The sequence below is a fragment of the Cinclus cinclus genome, chromosome 17, assembly GCF_963662255.1.
Source record: "Cinclus cinclus chromosome 17, bCinCin1.1, whole genome shotgun sequence".
NCBI classification, from domain to species: Eukaryota; Metazoa; Chordata; class Aves; order Passeriformes; family Cinclidae; genus Cinclus; species Cinclus cinclus.
Window position 1 is genome coordinate 14146547 of NC_085062.1, and position 20099 is coordinate 14166645.

The window sequence follows — 20099 nt, forward strand, 5'->3', positions numbered from 1 at the left end:
CAGGAAAGCTGTGGAACCTGATTAATTTAGTATGTTGAAGAGCAGGACTTCTGTTTGTAAGACATGGGGATTTTGTTTGATTTATAGCACAAACAGATCAAAATCTCAAGGCTTTTGGCGTTAATGGAAATAGAATTCCTGGTAACCAAAGATTCAGATGGGGAAATCCCTGTGGGCTCACAAACATACTGGAGGCTGACTTTTGTTGGAGTCATCTGCTGCATAGATAAGGGAGAAATCATGCAAACTGGTATCCTGACATTCCAGAAAATAATGCTCTGCCTGGGCTGTGTGTTGTATCCTCCAGGTTTCCAACTTAATAAGTAGCCTTGTGAAATTTGGAATTAGGAGAACTTCTAGAATCGGAATATCAAGACTGTAATTTTGTATTGAAATATGAATTTCCATGCTTTATCTAGAAAGGGATGTATAGCTGGAAAATACAAACCAAAGTAGCATGGGAAAGCACCAGTCTGGATGCAACAGTGCTCTCATAAAACTAATTCACTGCATAAAAACATCTGAGGTAAAAACCAGAATCTGTTCTGAAGGTGAAAACATATTCAAATGAATAATTAAATTATCTGTCCAGCCTAAATTAGTATCTGTATTGCAGAGTTTTTGTATTTTGTTCATATTCAGTTGTAATGCTCTTTGAACAAATAGTTTGAATTTTTCAGAAGTAGCAGTTTACAGGATTAATTTAATGCTCAAGGGTGCTGGATTTCCATACCCTCTCTAACACGAGCAAATAATAGGCATTATTTTCAGCATCTCTTGAGGCTCTGTTTCATTCCCTACAGGGCGCTGAAGGAGCCTAAGGAGTTGAATTTTATCTTTGGGGTGAACATTGAGCAACGCGAGTTGGATGGCATGTTCATTTATAACTGCAGTCGGCTGATCAAGATGTATGAGAAGGTGGGCCCACAGCTGGAGGGTGGCATGTGAGTCCTGCAGACTTTGTCTTTTTGCTTAAGCCTGGCACATTTCTACATCTGACTTAGGCTGTGCAATAACCGTGTTCTGCATTAACCATTCTTCATGAGCCTGAGGCTTGCTCATTTTGTCAGCCATCAGTTTGCATTCTGACAAATAAATTATATTTAATACTGCCTAGTATTTTCCCAGTTTCTTGATAGAGAGTTCTCTACTCAAATTTTAGTCATCCCTGCAGCAGCATGAGGTACTTGGCATTTGGTGCTGATGAGTGAAGTAGTGATAGTGCCCCATTTTAGAGACAGGTAAAATAGGTCTTGACAGCTAATACAAATATGTGAGCTCATCTTGCATTTTGTATGATGGTTCAGGTTGCCAGCCTGTCAGTTTAATGTTTGTGACTCTGTGTCCCTCTTCCAGGGCATGTGGAGGAGTGGTAGGCGTGGTGGATGTGCCCTATTTGGTTCTGGAGCCAACCCATAATAAACAAGACTTTGCTGATGCCAAAGAGTATCGACACTTGCTGAAGGCCATGGGAGAGCATTTGGCTCAATATTGGAAGGATGTTGCAATAGGTAATGAAGGTTCACAATTACCAGGGTCTGGAAGGAGGAGTTTGGGTGGCTGGAGGGCAGCCAAGAGAATAGGTGATGATTTTGTGGTAGTGGCTCCGTATTGAGCAGGATGTGGTTTATTTTCCAGCCCAGAGAGGTATCATCAAGTTCTGGGATGAATTTGGTTATTTATCAGCAAACTGGAACCAGCCTCCATCTAGTGAACTGCGCTACAAGCGCAGGAGAGCCATGGAGATCCCCACCACAATTCAGTGCGGTACGTCTGATCCAGCTGCTTCTCCCTGGGGGAGGGGGGGACATTCCTGGCTGCAGATGGGACAGTTAAATGCTTAGGAGATGCTTCGGGATGGACTATCATTCTCTTCCTAGGGCCTGTCTCCTCTGCAGTTTGCCTTTGTCTGCACTCAGTGATACTCTGTGACGTCCTGGCCTAAGGTTCCTTTCCTGCACAGTTGACTGACTGATCTTCAGGTGCCCTGACAGAGCAGGGTGGCTATGTCCAGTAGCAGCGTTGAAAGCAGGCTTACAAATGTCATATGAGCTGGAGCTCGCCAAAGGCACCCATCCCAGCACTCCAATAAGATCTGAAACATCCTCACAGCCAATGGGAAGTTGTCAAGTCATTTGTACCCTGATGCAGTGGCCTGCACTGTATCATTACAGCTGAAACATTTTACCTTGGAATTTAATGGAAGTTCTCCTCTGTGCACCTCTAACAGCTCTGGCTAAGCCCTTGTTAGAGTAATAGGAAGTTGAACACCATCACTTTGTCACCTGGTGGAGGGACACCAAGCCCCCTTATTTTCTCTTCAGGACTTGAGGTTGTGGTTGTAGGAAGGAATGTAAGGCCATTCTTATGGAAATTTTTTTAGGCTTTTCCGCCCTGATGGTTGTCTCAGTCTTTTCAAGGTTCTTCTGAAGGAGAAGGGGCTTTATTCTCCTCCTTGTCTACCCTTGTTGATATCCTTCCAGAGTCTGATTTAAGCATGCTTGGATTTTCTTGGCAGAACTTGATTTTGTGAAGCTGTTGGTTTCCTGGTAGGCCAGCAATACTCTGGAAGACAAATTTGTGTTCCTGGTTCATCAAAAATAGGTTTTTTTCTTTTTTTTTCTTTTTTTTTTTTTTGTAGTGGATAAGTCTCTGATTTATGTTACTTTGGTATCATTAAGAGACAGCCTGACTGCTCAGTTCAGTTTATATGTGTTATTGTTGCAGCAGGAGTAGGAGGTCCTCTGGTGTTGGTTGATGCAAGGCTTCATTGCATTCTTGTTAAGGTTGTCTTTCAGGGTTTCATTCAAGCGTTTTATGAGCATAAAGAAAGAATTGACTCAATATATTCTGTGACTGTCTCACAGTTTTTTTGGCCACTAGTCTTACTGTTGTTGGATACACTTTGGTGTGGTCCTTGGGCAATAATTGGGCTATGGGAAAAAATAATGTGTCTCAGGCTGTGTGTTTCTGACTTGCAAAGCATCTCTCTTAACAGATGTCTGTCTGAAGTGGCGGACTCTCCCGTTCCAGCTGAGCTCAGTGGAGAAGAACTACCCTGACAGTTGGGTGTGCTCCATGAACCCTGATCCTGGACAAGACAGGTAAGAATCAGTTAATATTAAGACTTTTCTGCAGGGTGCCTTATCTTCACATTTGGAAATTTTTTCTGGTCATCTGTTCTTTGAAAACAGTTGGAAGGATTCTGTACCTTTAAGCTATGCTCACAGTATGTGAAAAGGCAGCAATGGCAATTGTATAGGGAGCTGAATGCTGAGTGGGCTTTTGCACTGTGCAAATTGCAGAGGACATCCTCAGCAAGTGACAGGTGACACCAAACTGGGAGGAGCAGGTGACAAACCAGGCAGTCATAGATCCATCCAGAGGATGGATGAAAGGCTGGAGAAATGGGCTGGCAGAAACCTATCCTGACATTTAACCAGGAGAGTGCAAAGTCCTGTCCTTGGGGAGGACAGTCCCAGCAGTGGTGTGTGCTGTGCATCCCAGAGCTGAGCAGGCTCAGAGTGTTCTCATCAATGTATACAAACATCTAAAGGCAGGCTGCAAAGAGAACAGAGCCTGGCTCTTCCCAGTGGTGCCCAGTGACAGGATCAGACACCATGGGCACAAACTGGAATTCTGGAGGGTCCCTCTGCATGTCAGAAACACTTTTTTTTCCCTGCAAGGGTGACCAAATCCTGGCCTAGGTTGCTCAGGGGGATTGTGCAGTCTCCATCCTTAGAGATATTCCAGGATGTGGTCCTGGGTTCCTGGTGCTGGGTGGCCCTGCCTGATAGACCCCAATCAACCAGTGATAAGGTGAAATTTGGATCCTTGGTGGTTTTTCTGCACTGACACCAGAAATACTATTGTAGATTTAGATTATATTAATTTTGCCATGTGTAGAATAGATGGCAGTTGAAGAATTGTCATGGAGCATGCTGGGAGTTAGTTGAGTTCAGAGGGGGCTTTGCAGTTGTCTTTATTATTCCTACTGCTCCCACCCATCAAACACCAAACACCAAACTGCAGCAATTCCACTTGATTGGGGTGAGCACAGGAGGGACATTTTGCATGCTTGAGGGAGCAGCACAATGGTTCACAGTGATGTGTGTTACAGTTCCGAAACACAGGTAGAATCTAGTCATTTATTTGAGTGAAGAAAATGATTGCTGTAGGCTGCTTCTCTGTAGAGAGCAACACTGCTGGAAGCCAGTTCTTGTTTGTATTGTGTAAGGAAGGGAAGCTGCTCCACTGTAACGCAGGTCCCTTGGCTCAGGGCTTAAAGACAAAGGGGATGAATGCAGACAGTAACTTTTGATTGGAATAAAAATTTAACATCAGTGGCCAAAAATTTTGCAGAATATTGATGCTATTTCGAAGTATTGAACTTTCTGTCTTCTTCCTTTTGGTACCTCCCAGTGGAAAAATACCTGTGCTCGCTTCCTTGTTTACTCCATGAGTATGGAGAGCTCCTGCTGTAGAACTCTGAGGAGTGTGGCAGTGCTGAGGATGTTCCTGGACAAAATGCTGGAGCAGGGCTGAGCCTGGAACCTTACAAGGGGCTGCCACATCCCCAGCCCTTCAGGGGGAAGCAGTAGTGAGGCTCAGAAGATATTGCTTGTAGACAGACACAAACACAGATAGATCCACAGATAGCACAGGTGGGTATGTGCAGCACTCCTGCAGACAGTACCAGCAGCTTCATCCTTTTCCCTCTTGGCTCATCAGGATGAAGGGCCACTAGTGGAAATACGTCCATACCTGGCCTCCAGATCCCATGCCTCTGGTTACTTGCAATGGGATAGATGGGCCCTGAGGCCTGAAGTCCCAGGGGGTGAGGTGTACAGATGTTATTCTGTGGTTACACTTAGCACACACACACTACAGACCACCCAGTGTCTCACACTGGGTATCTCTCTGTCTTGATTGGATCAAGGATTCTTACTCTTCCTAGGTGCTTTCTGCCTAGAGACACCCACAGCTCTGCCTACACCCCTATACCCATCTCCATCAGCTGGGCAGGACTCACCTGTGCCTCCAGTAATCAGCTCCTGCGGGTCACCCTTTGATGTCCCTTCCCCTGCTCCCAGGTAACCTCCTGGTTGGCTCCTCTGGCCTGATATTTCTGTGGCTCATGTTCATTCACTTGTCTGTAGTAGCAGCAGCTGGTGGCACTCAGGCACATGGGTCACTGTGACCAGTGGTCCTGCTCCAGCTGCTGGCACATGCACCCCAGGACATAGGAACAGAGGCCCTCACCTAGGAAAGGGGGAGATGTGGAGGTTAGTACACAGAGGTGTACTGACCAGCCAAAGGTATATGTACAGTTGGCCCTTGTTGTAGACTATTTTTCCCATGTTTTTTCTTCCCAAATAATCTCAGTTCTTTCCTTTATCTGCTTTTGGTTCCTCCTGTTGGTCGAAAAGATGTTTCTGCCCCCATTCGCCAAAAGAGGGATGCCCCCATTGACCAGACACTGGGGCTGAGGTGGCCGTAGGACAGTCCTGCCAGGACCCCAAACGGGGTTTCTGTTCATTTGAACAGATTTGCATTCCACAATTCCCAAAAAGCCCAGTTCACATTCCCTGAACTGCCCTTAGGCTTCTGGGCTTGTGGAAGTGGTCCCTAGATGGGCTGGTAGCTTCTGGGATGGCAGCTCCTGAGTTGGCCTGAGGGTAGCCATGGAGGGTGGTTACACAGGTCCCCTCACCTACCATTATATTTGTGCACTTCTATCTGCAGATGGGGTGTTTATGGTATCACCTAGCAGGAACTTGATCTATTGATGAAATAATTTATTTTTTTTTAATTTGCAATACTTTGAAAATTGGGGATGGGTGGGGGCAGATGGCTGCATTTCATGAGAGAACATGTTGAGGTGTTGTTTGGAATGAGTCCGGGTGCCTCCGCAGTGCATGCTGTGCCATCCTACATCCCCCAGGCAGGAAGCTGGGAAAGGGCAGGTGGGGCACTTGGCACTGGTGAGCCAAACTTCTGGTAATTTTAGCTTCAAAAGGGCTCTTGGGAGTCTTACTCTGGAGGAATAGCTCCAGGACATTTTTTGATTAAGTAGGCTTACATGTGCTTTCCAGCAACGAGTGCAGTTGTGTCCTTTACATGAAGCAGAAGTTGCTCCAGCATTCCTCTGGCTTTTGGTTGGGGCCAATTCCAAGTGCTGCACTGTTGGGTCCTTGTGCAGAGTTTGGACACCTTCACATCTGTGTCCTGACCATTCCAGGTATTTGTGGTGTCTGAAGGATGACAGAATTTGAGAAGCACATGTCTGGGGTCCTCAAGCTTGTGTACTGTGATGGTCTGTGCAGGGTCTCATCCAGCCAAATTGGAAATGAAGCAATGTCAGAGCAATATCGGGTCTTGAGACTCTCCTGACATCAGAGATCATATGGTAGTTTTGGCTGCCTCAGCATAGTGTCCACTGTTGGCACTAAGCTGTTACCCACCCTTCTGGTTTGTCCACTTCAGTGGCTGCTCGTGGCATGGTGTTCCAGATCATGGGAGCTGAATGCCCTTCACTCCCTCCAGCAGTCACACCCTCCAGTGCCAGTGTCTATGTTGCAGTCAGCACCAGGTGCCACCATCACTTACTTTGCTAAAGAGAAGGCAGTGTCCCTGTTTCACACTGTGAAATAGTGTCAGGCTTGCTTGCCTGTATTCTCCTATCTGATATGCAGTTGGATCCTACATGTCATTTGAATGGGTGGCTAAAGCATTAGCTGAAGACGATTGTGTGTCTCAAAGCTCTTTGACTACCACCAGAGTCTTAGTTTTAATCCATTCTGACTACCAAGATAATTCCTTTGTTCTGATTTGCTGCCTCCAGTGATGCAATCTCAGTTTGGATGCCATGAGTAGTCTGAATTTCTCTTGTTGCAGAACTCAAGATGCTTTTGTTCTTTACTGTGGCATAAGACACAGCTTGACAATGCTTCCAGCCTTGTCATGAACTGGAAGATGCATTTCTGTGCTGAGAGACCTGTGTATGGTGCTACTTGTTCAATTTTATCTTTGGGAACTGAAGATTTTGTGTCAGGCAGTCATTTTGCAGTGGTGACACACACTTCCAGGGAAGCCAAGGAAGCAACCACTCCATGGAAAACACCATAGAAGCAGCAGTGCTTCACCTGGGAAAAGGCTGATGGAAGAACTGTTGCTTATGCTCCTTCTCACTCACAAAGCTGATCAGTGTTTGACTGGTAGATAGAGATCTTGATAAAATCATCTCTCCTCAGCTTTTTGGAGCTCTGAGTGTTCTACAGTGAGAGCTGGGTTCCCCCTTTACTAATAAGACTCACATCTGCAGGTTACCAGCTTGGCTCCAGTGCATGAGATCTGCTGGATCTCTTGTGTTGTAAAAGGGCTGTCTGCTGCTTTCCTTTCAAACTTTACCCCAGTAGGCCTGATCTAGTCTGTCTTTCCATGACTCCATTTGGTGGTAGGTGATGAACCTGGGCTCAGTCCCTTCTTCCTTCTCTGGCAGTGCTCCTGAGGGTCAGCTGCTCAGCCAGCACTTCAAAGGTGATGCCAGACCATTTGAGAGATAATTTCCTACTTCTGTTTTCCTACTCTCTCAAGGACTCTTCCAGGATTCTGCACCTGAGAGGACCTGTGAGAGTAGGATACTTACCACTGTTGTAGGCCATAGGCTGAACAGGATGGAAAAAGCAAACAGCTACAGGATATTGCAAAGGACACTGCCTGGCCTTGAGTGGCAAGGCAGAAGGCATCTGAGGCTGGAAGACTTGTGGTAATGTCTTAGTCATGGGTTTCTGGTACTGTGCTTTCCTTTCTGAAGGGAAAGAAGTCTGTAGAAAGAAGAACTGATATGATGGAATAAGCTGAAAAGAAGGAAAATTGCTGGAAAAGTCTGGAGTACAGATGCAGTACAGAAGCTATCACAACTGTCACAATTCCTGGGCTCTGAACTGGTGAATCCCAGCATAAATGCCCTTTTATTAACAACTGTGCTTTTGATCCTTAATTCATATCTGTTTTCCAAGATTAAAACTTTTGATAGCTGCTTTTGAGATTGTGGGTACTGCAGAAAGCCAAGTGGCTTTCCTGCTGCATTTGGAATGGGATATTTGGATAATCCTGCATGAGATGGTACAGGTTCTGCTGTCCTTGCTGAGGTTTTCTTGCATTCCCTCCATGCTAGATGTGAGGCTGCAGAGCAGAAGCAGAAGGTACCACTGGGAACTCTAAAAAAAGACTTGAAATCAAATGTGGAAAAGCAGAAACAACTGACAGAGAAAATCCGCCAGCAGCAGAAAAAGCTAGAAGCTCTGCAGGTAAGTCTGGAGGTCTCCAGCTAAGCAGAGCAGGTGTGATGGACCTGCTTGTGCAAAGAGCTGATGCTGAGTCTGAAACCATCTATGCTCCTTCATGGGCTGGGGCTGTTCTAATAACAGAAATTGACCATCTCATCTTGCATTTAATTTTCTGTTGGGAAAATGGAAATGACAGCTGAAGGGATGACTCTTGAAGGACAAAACCCACACCATATAGTTGTTGGTTTTAGCCTAGAAATTGCTGGGATGGTTTCAGGCAGCCTTTAGCAGCTTGTAAACATGACCTTTCTGATATATACTTTTTATTGGTAGAAGACCACTCCAATTCGATCTCAGGCTGACTTAAAGAAACTGCCTCTGGAAGTGACCACGTGGCCTTCAAGGGAGGTAAATGGGATCCTGCTGTAGGCTTTTACTCTTTGCACTGCCTTAGCTGTTCTGAACAGCAGTTCCCCACTCTTCTACCCTTCTTCTCTCTCTACCCTTCTTTGTTTCAGCACACCCAAACTCAGCGCCCACGATCTCCTCCTTTGCCTGATATAATCAAGAATGCTCCCAGCAGACCACCAGGATCTTCACCTCCTCCCAAGTCCTGCAGTCAGCTGAAGAAGAGCTCTTCAGATCATCCAAATACCACATCTCCCAAGCTAGCCAGCATGCCCTTCGAGGAGGAGGCCAGCACCTCCAGGACACACCATCACAGTGTTACAGCTGGAAAGTCTAACAGCACTTTAAAAACTCTTGCCAAACCAGGTACAAGCATGAAGTCCCTCTCTGGCCTGCAGAGCCCCAAAAGCCCATGTGAGACACCCAATCCAAAAGCTGCCAAGGTGCCAGCGGTAAGGAAATCTGCCTCTGGCAGATGTTTAAAGGTAAGAATCAATGGGATGAAACCCCTCTGCTCCTCACACACTGTCCTGCTCAGCCTGGCTGCTCTGTCTTGTGGCATATGCACCATGGATGCTGCAAAGGACAAGAGAAGTTTTACCTTACACTTGGTTTAGGGTGCCATTTCCACCCCTCAAGAAAACTAGTCTCATCTCTTTTCTCTTAGACCAGATTGTTTCCCTAGGGGAAAAAATGGTGTGTGGAGTGGTGGGGTGAGCATTTGCATGATGATGTAGCATCTCTAAAACCTTCCAAAACAGCTAATTAACTACCAAATTAAATAGTGAAGTATGTTGGGTGGGGTTTTTTTCGTTTTTTTGTGTTTGTTTCTTTTTTGTGTGTGTTTTTTTTGTTTGGTTTTTTTGTTTTTTTTTTTTTTTTTAACTTGGCTGTAAAAAGGTTGTGATGGAAGCAGGCTGGAATTAATAGCTAGAGCTTGTTTGCTTCCTTCAGGCCTCCAGCATGCGAAAGAGGGCCTTGAACATCCCAGAGGATGGGTCTGAGGAGGAGGGGCAGCCCAAAAAGGAGAGGACAAAACGAGGAAAATTTTTGGCAGTGAAAGAAGAGAAGGATTCCAATGAGGTGGTGGTGGAGGTGAGAGTGTGCTGGTTTCCCCAGTAGAAGGTATTTGTCAGTTGTTTATAATCTTGATGGGAGACCACTAATGTGAGCTTTCTCTGCTCCCAGCTCACAGACAGTGCTGGAGAGGAAGAGTTGTTGGAACTGAAGAAAGCACAGAAAGGTGAGAAATGAGCCCTTGGGCTGCCACCAGTATCTGACATACAACTGTTGCACCAGTTAAATGTGTGATTTCATTAATTAGATTTTTAAATAAGAAACAGTGTAAATTTGAATTCCAAACCCTGAGATTGTTCTAACTTGCATGAAACATTTTGTCTAGGAGCCCTTTGATTAGACCAGAGGCAACTGTGGCATGGAAAGGTCTGTGATCGATGGCTGTGTCACATTGACAGGGGTGGGGCTGGGCTGGAGGGTGTAGTTTGTGGCATGTTCACCCTTCATGAGTGGATCAACAGCCATGCCAGCTGGAAAATGCTTAGGACTGTATCCATGTATGCTGCAGTGCTATGAGAGAGGAGGGGCTGGGAGCCTCCAGGAAAGGTGATAGCCAGAGTGGTACTGCACTATCTGCCAGAGCAGGGCATCTTTTCAGCGTGCTTCCAGGGAGCTGTCTACAAAGTGGCTTACTAGGGACATGTGGCAAATTGTCCTAGAGCCCATTGTGAGACTGTAAAGCCCATGTCAAACATCTTGGAGTACAGGAGAAACCTTCCATCTGGAATTGTCAGCTCATTTCCATGCATTTAATGTTTCTCAGCAGGAGCTGACCTGTGTGCCCATTGTGTTTTGATGGTGTCTGTGCTGTTCGAGGGCACTGAACCTCACAGGTTCAAGCGTGCTCCCTGCTGAGGTGCCTGAATCTCTAGAGCTCCTGTAGAATGTGCTTTTCAGCAGCTGAATGTTGGCAAACACTTTTGCTTCCCCCTCACAGATAAGGGGCTGCACGTGGAGGTGCGTGTGAACAAGGAATGGTTTACAGGCCGTGTCACGGCTGTGGAAAGGGTCAGGCATGCAATTCGGTGGAAGGTGAAGTTCGATTATGTGCCTACAGATACCACACCAAGGGATCGCTGGTAACTATCTCAAGCTACTGGATTTTGGAGGTTTGTTCTGGTTTTGGGAGGAAGGGCTTATTTTATTGCCATTGATGCTGAAGATAAATATGCTGCTGTCGTGACAGGAAACGTGAGGTCACGACTGCCCAGGGCTTCATAAGGAATGGGCATGACAGACTCCATCAGTCTGTCACTGCTGCCTGCCCTGGAGGCAGCTGTTGTGTATCTAGAGGTCTGTGTGACACTTGGGTACAGGTTCTGACGAAACTGTTAACTGTGTTTCAGGTATATCCAATTTAGAAAAAGATTTCTGACATTCCCCCTTAATACTTTTTCTCAGGGTAGAGAAGGGCAGTGAGGATGTAAGGCTTATGAAGCCTCCCTCTCCTGAGTACCAGGCTCCAGACACACAGCAGGAAGAGGAGGTGGTCATGGCTGAACCTTCTACCTCGGATTGCGTCAGAATCGAGCCTGACACCACTGGTCCCAGCAGCAGCCAAGAAACAGTTGACTTGCTAGTCCAGATCCTTCGGTGGGTTCACTGCAGACCTTGTGAGCTGTATAGTCTGATTGCTTCAATCTGGTAAACTCCCAACTCTGGCTTTGTGTTTTGTTTTCCTGCACAGGAATTGTTTGCGATACTTCTTGCCTCCAAATTTTCCAGTCTCCAAGAATGAGCTGAGTTCCATGAGCTCAGAAGGGTTGTTGGCATTTCCCTTGGTGAGTTCAGTACTGCTAGAAAAGTAAGTTTGTGTGTTTTCCCCACACATACTCCATTCTTATGGCAAATGTGCATCTTGCCCATGAAAGAATGCACTCTTGAAAAGATAATTTTGATCCTTGGCAGACTAACATAGCTGAGGAAAAGAATGAGAGCTCTGAGAGACGCCTTGAGTCTTGCAACAATTGTCTGGGAATTTTTCTAATTACCATGCATCTGTGTGGGAATGCTGTTGGATGCTGCTATCTTAAATTTTTAACCATTGCTGTTAAACTTCTAAAAAAGAGAGACCAGGTTAGAGGTTTATAGAAGGAGGTGGACATATCTCTTGTTTTTCTCACAGCCTTACAGCTTGTCTGGAGAAAATCTTAAAAATTATAAATAATAACAAAGAATTATCCCCAGATTCACAGAATATTCTGAGTTGGAAGGAAGCTACAAGTATCATCAAGTCCAACTCTTCAAGTCTAACTCACAACATTAGTGTGGATTCAATCCCTTTATAGGCCATTTACTTTAGTGTGAGAGAACATAGAAGCCAACACCTTCCCACTTTCCCAGGAGAGCAGGTTTACAGCCAGTGAGTCAGCTGCACACCTTAAAACTTTTGACCTCTGTTTATTTGAGCACAGGGCAGATGGGACTGAGCTTCCACCAGCAGCCTGGTACTGGGAGGACCAGTGCTGGCTGGAATGCAAGGCAAGGGAACTGGGCTGTCTGACTTTTTCCTGTTCCAATATACCACCAAGAGAGACCTTTCCAAGGAGGCACATGTAAAAAGCCACCTGCAGATGACTACATGACTAAAGCCAGTTAGTTCTGCTTTGTTGTCCCACACTTGCAGTGTGTGTATTGGCAGTCTCTCTATTGTCTCCTCCCCTTCTGATAACTCAGACATCTGCTGGCATTTGCTGGAGTTACCACTCCTGCTTCTTCCACAAGACACCTTGGTTGTGTCTGGGGTTTTTGGTGCTGTCCCTACCTTACAGTGAGAGGCTGTGTTGTCTGGGTGATCTGTACCATAGATACAGTGTACAGAGGATGTCAGGCCTTGCCTGAAGCATACCTGTGGGTTCAGGCTTTTTAAAGTACACTGCACCTTTAATCTAAATTCAAGCAGCTTTGGGGGCAGTTCTGGTATTGGAAGAATGTGAAAAGCTGTGTGAATTTCATGCTGGATGGTGTAGGGAAATCAGATGTAAATATGAGTGTGGGCAGGGTGTGCAGGGGCAGGAATTGATGATGGGGGCCAGGAGTTTGGATCTTCTACAGCCTGTGAGTGCTCATGTTTTTGTGATGCTCGATGCTTTCTCTTAACATGACATCTGTTGGCTTTTGTCTACCACAGAAAGAATATTTTAAGCAGTATGAGGTGGGTTTGCAGAACCTGTGCAATTCATATCAGACACGTGCCGATGCCCGTGCCAAAGCCTGTGAGGAAAACCTGCGGAACTCGGAGAGGAAGCTGAAGGAAACAGAGGAGAAACTGCAGAAGTTGAGGACTAATATAATGGCCCTTTTGCAGAAAGTGCAGGAGGTGGGTGAAGAGGAGTAGCAAACCCTGAGCTGCCTCAGCTGGCAGTAGCCACCTGGCTCTTCCCCTCCAGGCATTAAAAGTGTTTTAGTCCAGAGTCTCATTGTGCTCTAGCTTCCTCAGCTGGGAGCAGCTTGGGTTGTCACTGCCCACCCTTGGGATCGAGGCCTGGGAGTCCTAATGGTGTGTATGTAATGCACATCTTCTGTTTGTTGTCTGCCGTGAGGCTGCTTGAGAATTTCCCCAGGCATAGGCAGTGCTCAGCGGGGAATTTTTGCCCTGTTCTTGGGCAGATTCTGAACTCCACATCTAGAAATGCAAACTTTTAAACAAACAATATAAAAAAGTCTAGTGGTAAAATTGATATATTAGTTATACTATTAAATTAAAATAGAAAATATATAATTAAAACATTTCAATAAATAAACTAAATTAAAAAACTACTTTAATAAAATCAGGATCAACCTGGAACGGCTACTGAAAGCATCTGGAAACAGTTGGTTGTTCCCTGTTAGAAAAACATGTTAAATCTAAATGAACTCCAAGCAAACCTCCTTCAGCTGAAATCAGTACAGTAAATCCATCACTTGAGTGAGTTGTTTGAGCATCAGGTGCTGATAGGCTCCCTCTTTCAGATGCTGACAGGGAAATCTGGGGGTGCTGTCACTGCAGCTGTCAGCAGCTGGCAGTTGCTGGAGGTTGGGGCATAGAGACTGAGCAGACCGGATCTAACAGAGGATGCTAAGCTACTCAGGCTCCTCTTTTCTTGCAGTTAAGCTACTCAGGCTCCTCTTTTCTTGCAGTGTTCTTCAGTATTCACTTCTTATTGGTATTCCTTGTTGCTTTGGTTTCAGGACATTGATATTAATACAGACGATGAACTGGATGCATATATTGAGGACTTGATCATGAAAGGAGACTGAGCAGCTCCAGTACAAGTCCTGGAGAGGTGCAGAAGAGCTGGCTGCTGCAAAGGGGAATGTGGATCTCTGTGTGGGTGGACTGGGGCAACTGATGAGGAGAGAGGTTTTTAGACTGCTCATGTTGGCGTACAACTTGTTCCTACATTCATGCTGTTGGCAGGAAAATTTTTAACTTTGTAGTTATCTGAATCTTTTCCTTTTGTTTATAAATATTTATTTTTAAAAGAAATGGGAGCTGTGCCTGATATGATGGGTGTTTTTAGTGATGTAGAAGTGTGAGTACCCCTTTTGCAACTTGAGTATATTCATATGCTAAACCTGGGAGCTCGGGACACCCTGCTTAGCTTACTGGTCTCCAGTAAGAACCTGGCAGCAATTAAAAAATAAGCCTTGAGTTGTAGCAGAGGGGTTTAGGATTTTTTTTGTGAAAGATACTGAACTTGGGCTAGAGAAAGCCAAGCCATGAATTTGAGCTATAGAGAGGAGATGTCCATGTATGAATGTGAGCAGAGGGGATGGAGCCTCAGTGGAACTCAGAAATTTGGCACTTGCACCAGCAGTGAGCTTCCTGAATATGAGTTTGCTGCAAGTATGTGTAACTGCCACCATGGTAACAGCTAAGAGCCTGAGGGTCCTTCTAGAAAAGGATCACCTCCTGGACTGCTCACAGTGGGCGGTGAGCATCAGAGGAAGAATGCTGGAGTTCGGGTTCTCTGCTTGCAGTCACTTTATCACTCACGCTGCTGTTTCTTTGAGACTTAATTACAGCGTCAGAAGAACTCCTTGACCGCCTGTCAATAAAGTGACCCCTGTTCTATTGTCACCCCCTCAGATTTGTGTTGCTTTGATCAATTTGCTCCACCAGGTAATTTTATTATTAGTGATTTCTAATTATTAGAGAGAGGCTATTTGGAGCCTTCGGATCTCTACACCACTGATTGTCATTTGGCCCTGTGCCTGCAGCAAGGAAAACACCTGTCCCTTATGCTTCAGCTGCAGCCAGCTCCTGGTAGGTCACTTGTGGCCAAGAGAACTTGGTCAGAGTGTGTCAGCTGGTCAGCACCTTCTTGAGTAGGACAAAGTGTCTGTAGACTCATGCTCAGAAACTGGAGTCCCTTGCAGGCCACATGTTTGGATAAACATGGTGTGAGCAAGAGGTATCTACTATCAGGGAGATCAGGTGGAATGGACCCTTGGGGTTGACACCTGGATGTGTAATAGATATTTTGCAGAAAACCCTTCCAAATTAAATACCCTTTGCACAGAAAATCTTTGGCACTAATTGTTTATAGTCCTGAAGAATTCCCAAGTTTCTATGCACCACAGAAGAGGGGGAAGGCTTTTGCTTATTACCTGAATTCCAGGTGCTTGTCACAGCACACCATGAAACTGTTTCCATCCAGAATCTGGGCCTGACGTGCCGCAATAAGTGAAGGTAAGGAGTATTCCCCATCTTCATACACCTTCCTGCACAGAGGGGCAGCATTCCTTGAACAAAGGAGCAGGCTCCACCAGTCCCCATTTCCTCACACATACTGGAGATTTGTTAGTTGTGATGATACACTGCAGTTTTTGATGAGAATAATCTGGAGAAGATGCATTTTTTATTAAGATGAAAGATGAAGTCTTCGTCCTTTCCCAGGAGCCAGCAGACATTGTAAAGAAGGAGATTTTGTAATATTGCAGTTCAGAACTGCTACTGCGCACAGGCTATAATTTCTGGCACCCAGAGGGCACCCATATGGGGCTAACAATTCTTGCATGGTTCTTGAGCTTCCTGGCACAGTTTGATTTCCTACTTCTCTCATGTTAGGCAAGTACAATTGTTTTGGGGTTTGCGCTTTTTCCCCTCTCTGTTCTGTGGAATTTCTCAGTTCCAGTTTTAATTCTAGTTTTTTAATAATTTTTTTTTTATCTTCTACCAAAGTTTTTTGCTAGGAAGAGCAAGCCAAGAGCTAAGTGCCAATAAAACAAGTTTTTCATTCTCAAACCTTTTCAGGCAATCCTCTGCAGCTGCTTTTTTCTTTTTCTTGATTTTGTTTCTGTAAATTTGTTAAGCAAATCTGTGTGTAACATCAGGTTTTAGTAACACCTCTAAAACCCATAGGCTTAGAAAGCTTCCAGAAGGGGTCCAAACTGCTGGCTCCAAGTGGGATATGCTCCAAAGCTGTATCAGATGGTTCAGGACATTTTCCCATTGAGCTCTTAACATCAGGGATGGAGATTGCCCCACACACCTCTCCCATGGGTGTTCTTCCCTGCTATCACACAGGGATGTCCCTGTCACATCTTGAAGGTTATTCCAGCTGCCGTCAAGAACCTGTCCCCTGCCTGTAGCCCTGTCATGACTCCTCCATCCTGCAGTTAAGCCTCTTGATGCATCAGGTGGTCCCTGAAGTCTTCCTCTTTCAGAGGTTTCTTACAGCAGAAATGCTAAGAAGGACATGAGTTTCATTTTGCCCAACATTTCCCTCCCCCTCTCTATGGCTGGATTAATGCGTTCCATTTTTTAAATTCCTCCCAGAGCTGTCAGCTAGGTGCTTCATGCCATCTCATTTCTGCTGGTGAGGCTGCATTTTTCCTTCAAGCTCCCTGCCACATTCCCTTTATATCTGCTTCTGAGAACAGTAGGAACAGCAGATGACTGACATTCTTGCCTGTGGGAAAGCAAAGACAGTGTGGCAGTGAGGGGCATTGGGAGAAACCAAGTGTGTCTGGGAAATTAGTCAGTTCTTGATGATTGCTGTGGGCTGAAATGCTGTGGAAAGGGAGGGGATGTCCTTTATGCACAGCTTTGCAGAGGTGTAAAGTTTGTATGGAGAATGCTGAGGCACGTGTGTACAGTTTTGGAGGTGTACATAGTCCCTAGAAGTTCCTCAGTGCCCAGAGTTCCTTCTTAGCAAGGAAGTGAGGACTGTGTGGTTCCTGCCCTTTTGGAGCACTACTTGACACACGTTTGTCAACTGGAGCTCTCACCTTGGCTTGGTTTGAAAGACAGGTGTCTGCCAAAGAAGGCAAGGAACATCCCTTGGAATGGAGACTTATCACCCGCTTCCCTCTGAATTATTATAACTTTGAAATTAAGGGACTTTAAGGCAAAGATATGGGAAAAGGAATAGCAGTCCTTTACTAGTGTGTATAACAAGGCAAACAAACAACGACCATGGCATTCCCAACAAACAGATCCACAGAGCCAGGCCCAGCCTTCTCCGGCCGCGGGCGCTTTTCCCTTGGTGCAGTTCCGGGTACGGCCGGCAGGGGCGCTGGTGGCTCGCAGCGGGCAGGGCGGGTGCGATGATTCCCCCGCGCCTGCAGGGGACGCTGCGGCCCGGGCTTGGTCACCTCTTGTGTAATGGCGGGCACAGCTGGCAGAAGGGATGCTCCACAAACCAGGGGCAGGCGATCCCAGTGCCCCAGCAGGAACCTTGGGTGCGGTAAGCTGAATCGGCAGGAACGAGCTCACCTGGGATAGCAAGGAAGAGGCAGCAGAAACTCGACAGCTGTAGCAGGAGCCGCGGGGTGTCCTGGCAGGTGGGGGGTGTGGGGGTACGGTCTTGTAAAAAAAACCCCGCAGCAGAAGCGGAGGCATAATGGGGGCTGGGCAGCAGCTGCCCGGCTCCTGAACAGGGCCTGGAGAGGCTCCCTTGGAGGGGGAAGGGGCTCGGGGTCCCTGGGCTCTTCCCCTGAGGCACCCGAGCAGATGGTGAAAAGTCCCTTTTTTTAGCGAGGAAAAATGCTGATAAGATCTCAGTGCAACAGCTGTTCTTACGAGCAGCGCTCCACTCACGGCAGAAGAAAGGCAGCAGGTGACAGAACCCGCAGTGGTGGTAAATTCTTCTCACAGTGACCGCAGTCTCCCTCCCCTCTGAAAGCTGAGGAAGCAAAAGAGCTGCAAAGGAGCTGCGCCCAGCCCAGTTTACCGCAGCCCAATTCTCTCAGTATCTCTGCCTCTCTGAGAGAAACCCTCAGGTAAGAGAAGTGCAGCCAGGTGCTGTCCTCCCCAAACTTGGCAACTTCTTTTTTCTCCCGGAAGTACCAATCATTATATTTTCTTGGCAACAGATGGGATGAAATTCCATGAGTGAAAGAAACAAAAGGAAAATATACTAAACCCAAACACTGCCCCACTAAAGGTGCAAGCAATTGCCATCACACACAGCAGTTCCTGTGAATACCTGTCTTTGTTTGGAGACAAATTCTAGGAGAAAAACGCTCTAAAATGAGTGTTTTTCTCTAAAGAGAGAGGGTTTCAATGACTCCCCTTTCTTCTGCCAGTGAAAGAAATGGATACCAGGGGATCAAAGTGAAAAAATACATAAATTTATTAACAAAAGAAAAAAATAATAACGGTGCCCACAAGGCACAGAGAAAAAAAAAATTAACCTTACACCACACCACACCCCTACTTCACCACGTTGCTGAGAGGCAAAGATGGCAACTGCCCTTCTTTGTCCATGGGGACAGCAGGAGAAAAGAGTTCACAGCAGCTGGGAACCTGTTGGATATCTGGCGTGGGTCTTCTTGCAGCAGCTGAAGTTGGTGGATTTAAACACCCTTTCTCGTGTCGGTTCAGCTCCTCTGAGTTCTCAGGTTCAGGGCGGTCCTGCGCTGGCTCTCTGGATGGTTGAAGAAAGAACACAGGAAAGAAAAAAAAAAAAAGCCAAAACAGTTCAAGTAAAAAGAAACAAATCGTTGAGAGGATTCCCAGTACAGCCTCCAAGCTATGGGAAGAGAAAAAACCTTTTTGCTTCATGCTACCAGAAAAAAAAACCAACACTCCAACAGAGGGAACAATGTAGCATCCTGGTCTATGCTGCCCAGAGCTCGCAGAGAGCCAGAGCTTGAACAGAGCCCACGTGGGAGCCCAAGTTCCCCACCCCACCCCTGCCCCCGGTCCATCCTAAAGCTATAGCATTCATTTTCTGGGCATAAAGCAGACAATTAGGGAATAAAGCATCATCATAAAATCACCCCAAGACAGTACCAAATTCTCCAAAAGATAAGACGTGGAGGAAGGCGTAAGGCTCTGGGTGGAAAGAAAGTTGGCCAGAGTTAAACAGCTTCTTGTACATGAGCAAAAGGAGACAACCATTTTCTAGAGCTGTGTGTGGAGAGGTGAAGGAGAATGGCAGCACTAAGGCTACCTCTGCAGTGTGCTTGGGTTACAGGTGAGAGCTGGGTCTTCTGGGTGCAGAAGAGTACTTTGTGAAAAGCCTTTCTTGAGCCACAAGAAGCTTTTCTTGTCCTTCAGCATCTGATTTCTTTGCAGGCCTTAGTGAGGGAGTAACTCATCCACAAAGAGTCCTGTTTCCACTGCAGAAGCTTTGTGTGGCCTGGCAGCAACCAGCCAGTGTTGGCATGGGGGGAGCTCCACAACTTGAACAACACCTGCTTCATAGGCTTTGTCCTGCAGCATTTGACATACACTCTGCCACTGGCTGGTGCCACTTGCTCTCCTAGGGGCAGAGCTGGTACTATGAGTCCTTGCTCAGTCAGTTCTGAGGGATGGAAAAACAACAGTGACTCTAGGAAGACAGGTCTCAGTTTTTCTCTAGAAGCTGCTTTACCATGTTGTGTTCAGAAAAGGTGTGGCAGAGTATAGGAAGCACACTGTCTAATTTCATAAACTCATGGAATCTGCGTTTGGAAGGGATCTCAAGGATTCAGGACCAACCTTTCCTGGCAAAAGCACAGTCAAGACAAGATTGGCCCAGCACCCAGTTCCAGCTGAATCTCAAAAGTGTCCAATGTTGAGGAATCCACTGCTGCATATAGGTAAAACCTTGCAAAAGAAAGGCCTTGTAAAATCATGGTTTCAGGCCTTGTTCTTCAGCTAAGTTCCCGTGAGAAAGAAATGGTAACAGTGATAATCAGCTTGCATACCCCTCTATTCTTGGGAGAAAACAATTTGCACCTGTGAAGGTAAAGATTCTGCCCATGTGAAACATCATCTTCCCAGGGGATAAAAAATGTAAACATCTGTAAGGAGGAAAGCCATTAGCATGTATGCACATGAACAGCTACTAACCAATGAACTGAGTGGAAAAAGGTTACTGACCAATTGGAATGAAACACGGTGCCTTC

At 46.1% G+C, this 20099-nt stretch overlaps 1 protein-coding gene across 2 annotated transcripts in view; it reads left to right on the top strand.

The window, feature by feature from the left end:
* MORC2 (MORC family CW-type zinc finger 2) overlaps positions 1–14065 on the top strand; it is a 49075-nt gene extending 35010 nt beyond the window's left edge. Inside the window, exons 13-26 of one of the 2 annotated variants that reach the window (XM_062504307.1) lie at positions 804–944; positions 1357–1511; positions 1639–1767; positions 2999–3104; positions 8180–8312; positions 8625–8699; positions 8810–9184; positions 9654–9782; positions 9888–9942; positions 10714–10855; positions 11178–11369; positions 11464–11557; positions 12907–13095; positions 13947–14065. In XM_062504307.1, the coding sequence (XP_062360291.1) occupies positions 804–944; positions 1357–1511; positions 1639–1767; positions 2999–3104; positions 8180–8312; positions 8625–8699; positions 8810–9184; positions 9654–9782; positions 9888–9942; positions 10714–10855; positions 11178–11369; positions 11464–11557; positions 12907–13095; positions 13947–14015 (1984 nt within the window). In that variant the 3' untranslated portion in view covers positions 14016–14065. The remainder of the gene's footprint in view (positions 1–803; positions 945–1356; positions 1512–1638; positions 1768–2998; positions 3105–8179; positions 8313–8624; positions 8700–8809; positions 9185–9653; positions 9783–9887; positions 9943–10713; positions 10856–11177; positions 11370–11463; positions 11558–12906; positions 13096–13946) is intronic. The other variant, XM_062504308.1, reaches the window with a different exon arrangement.
* Positions 14066–20099: the final 6034 nt, after the last annotated feature.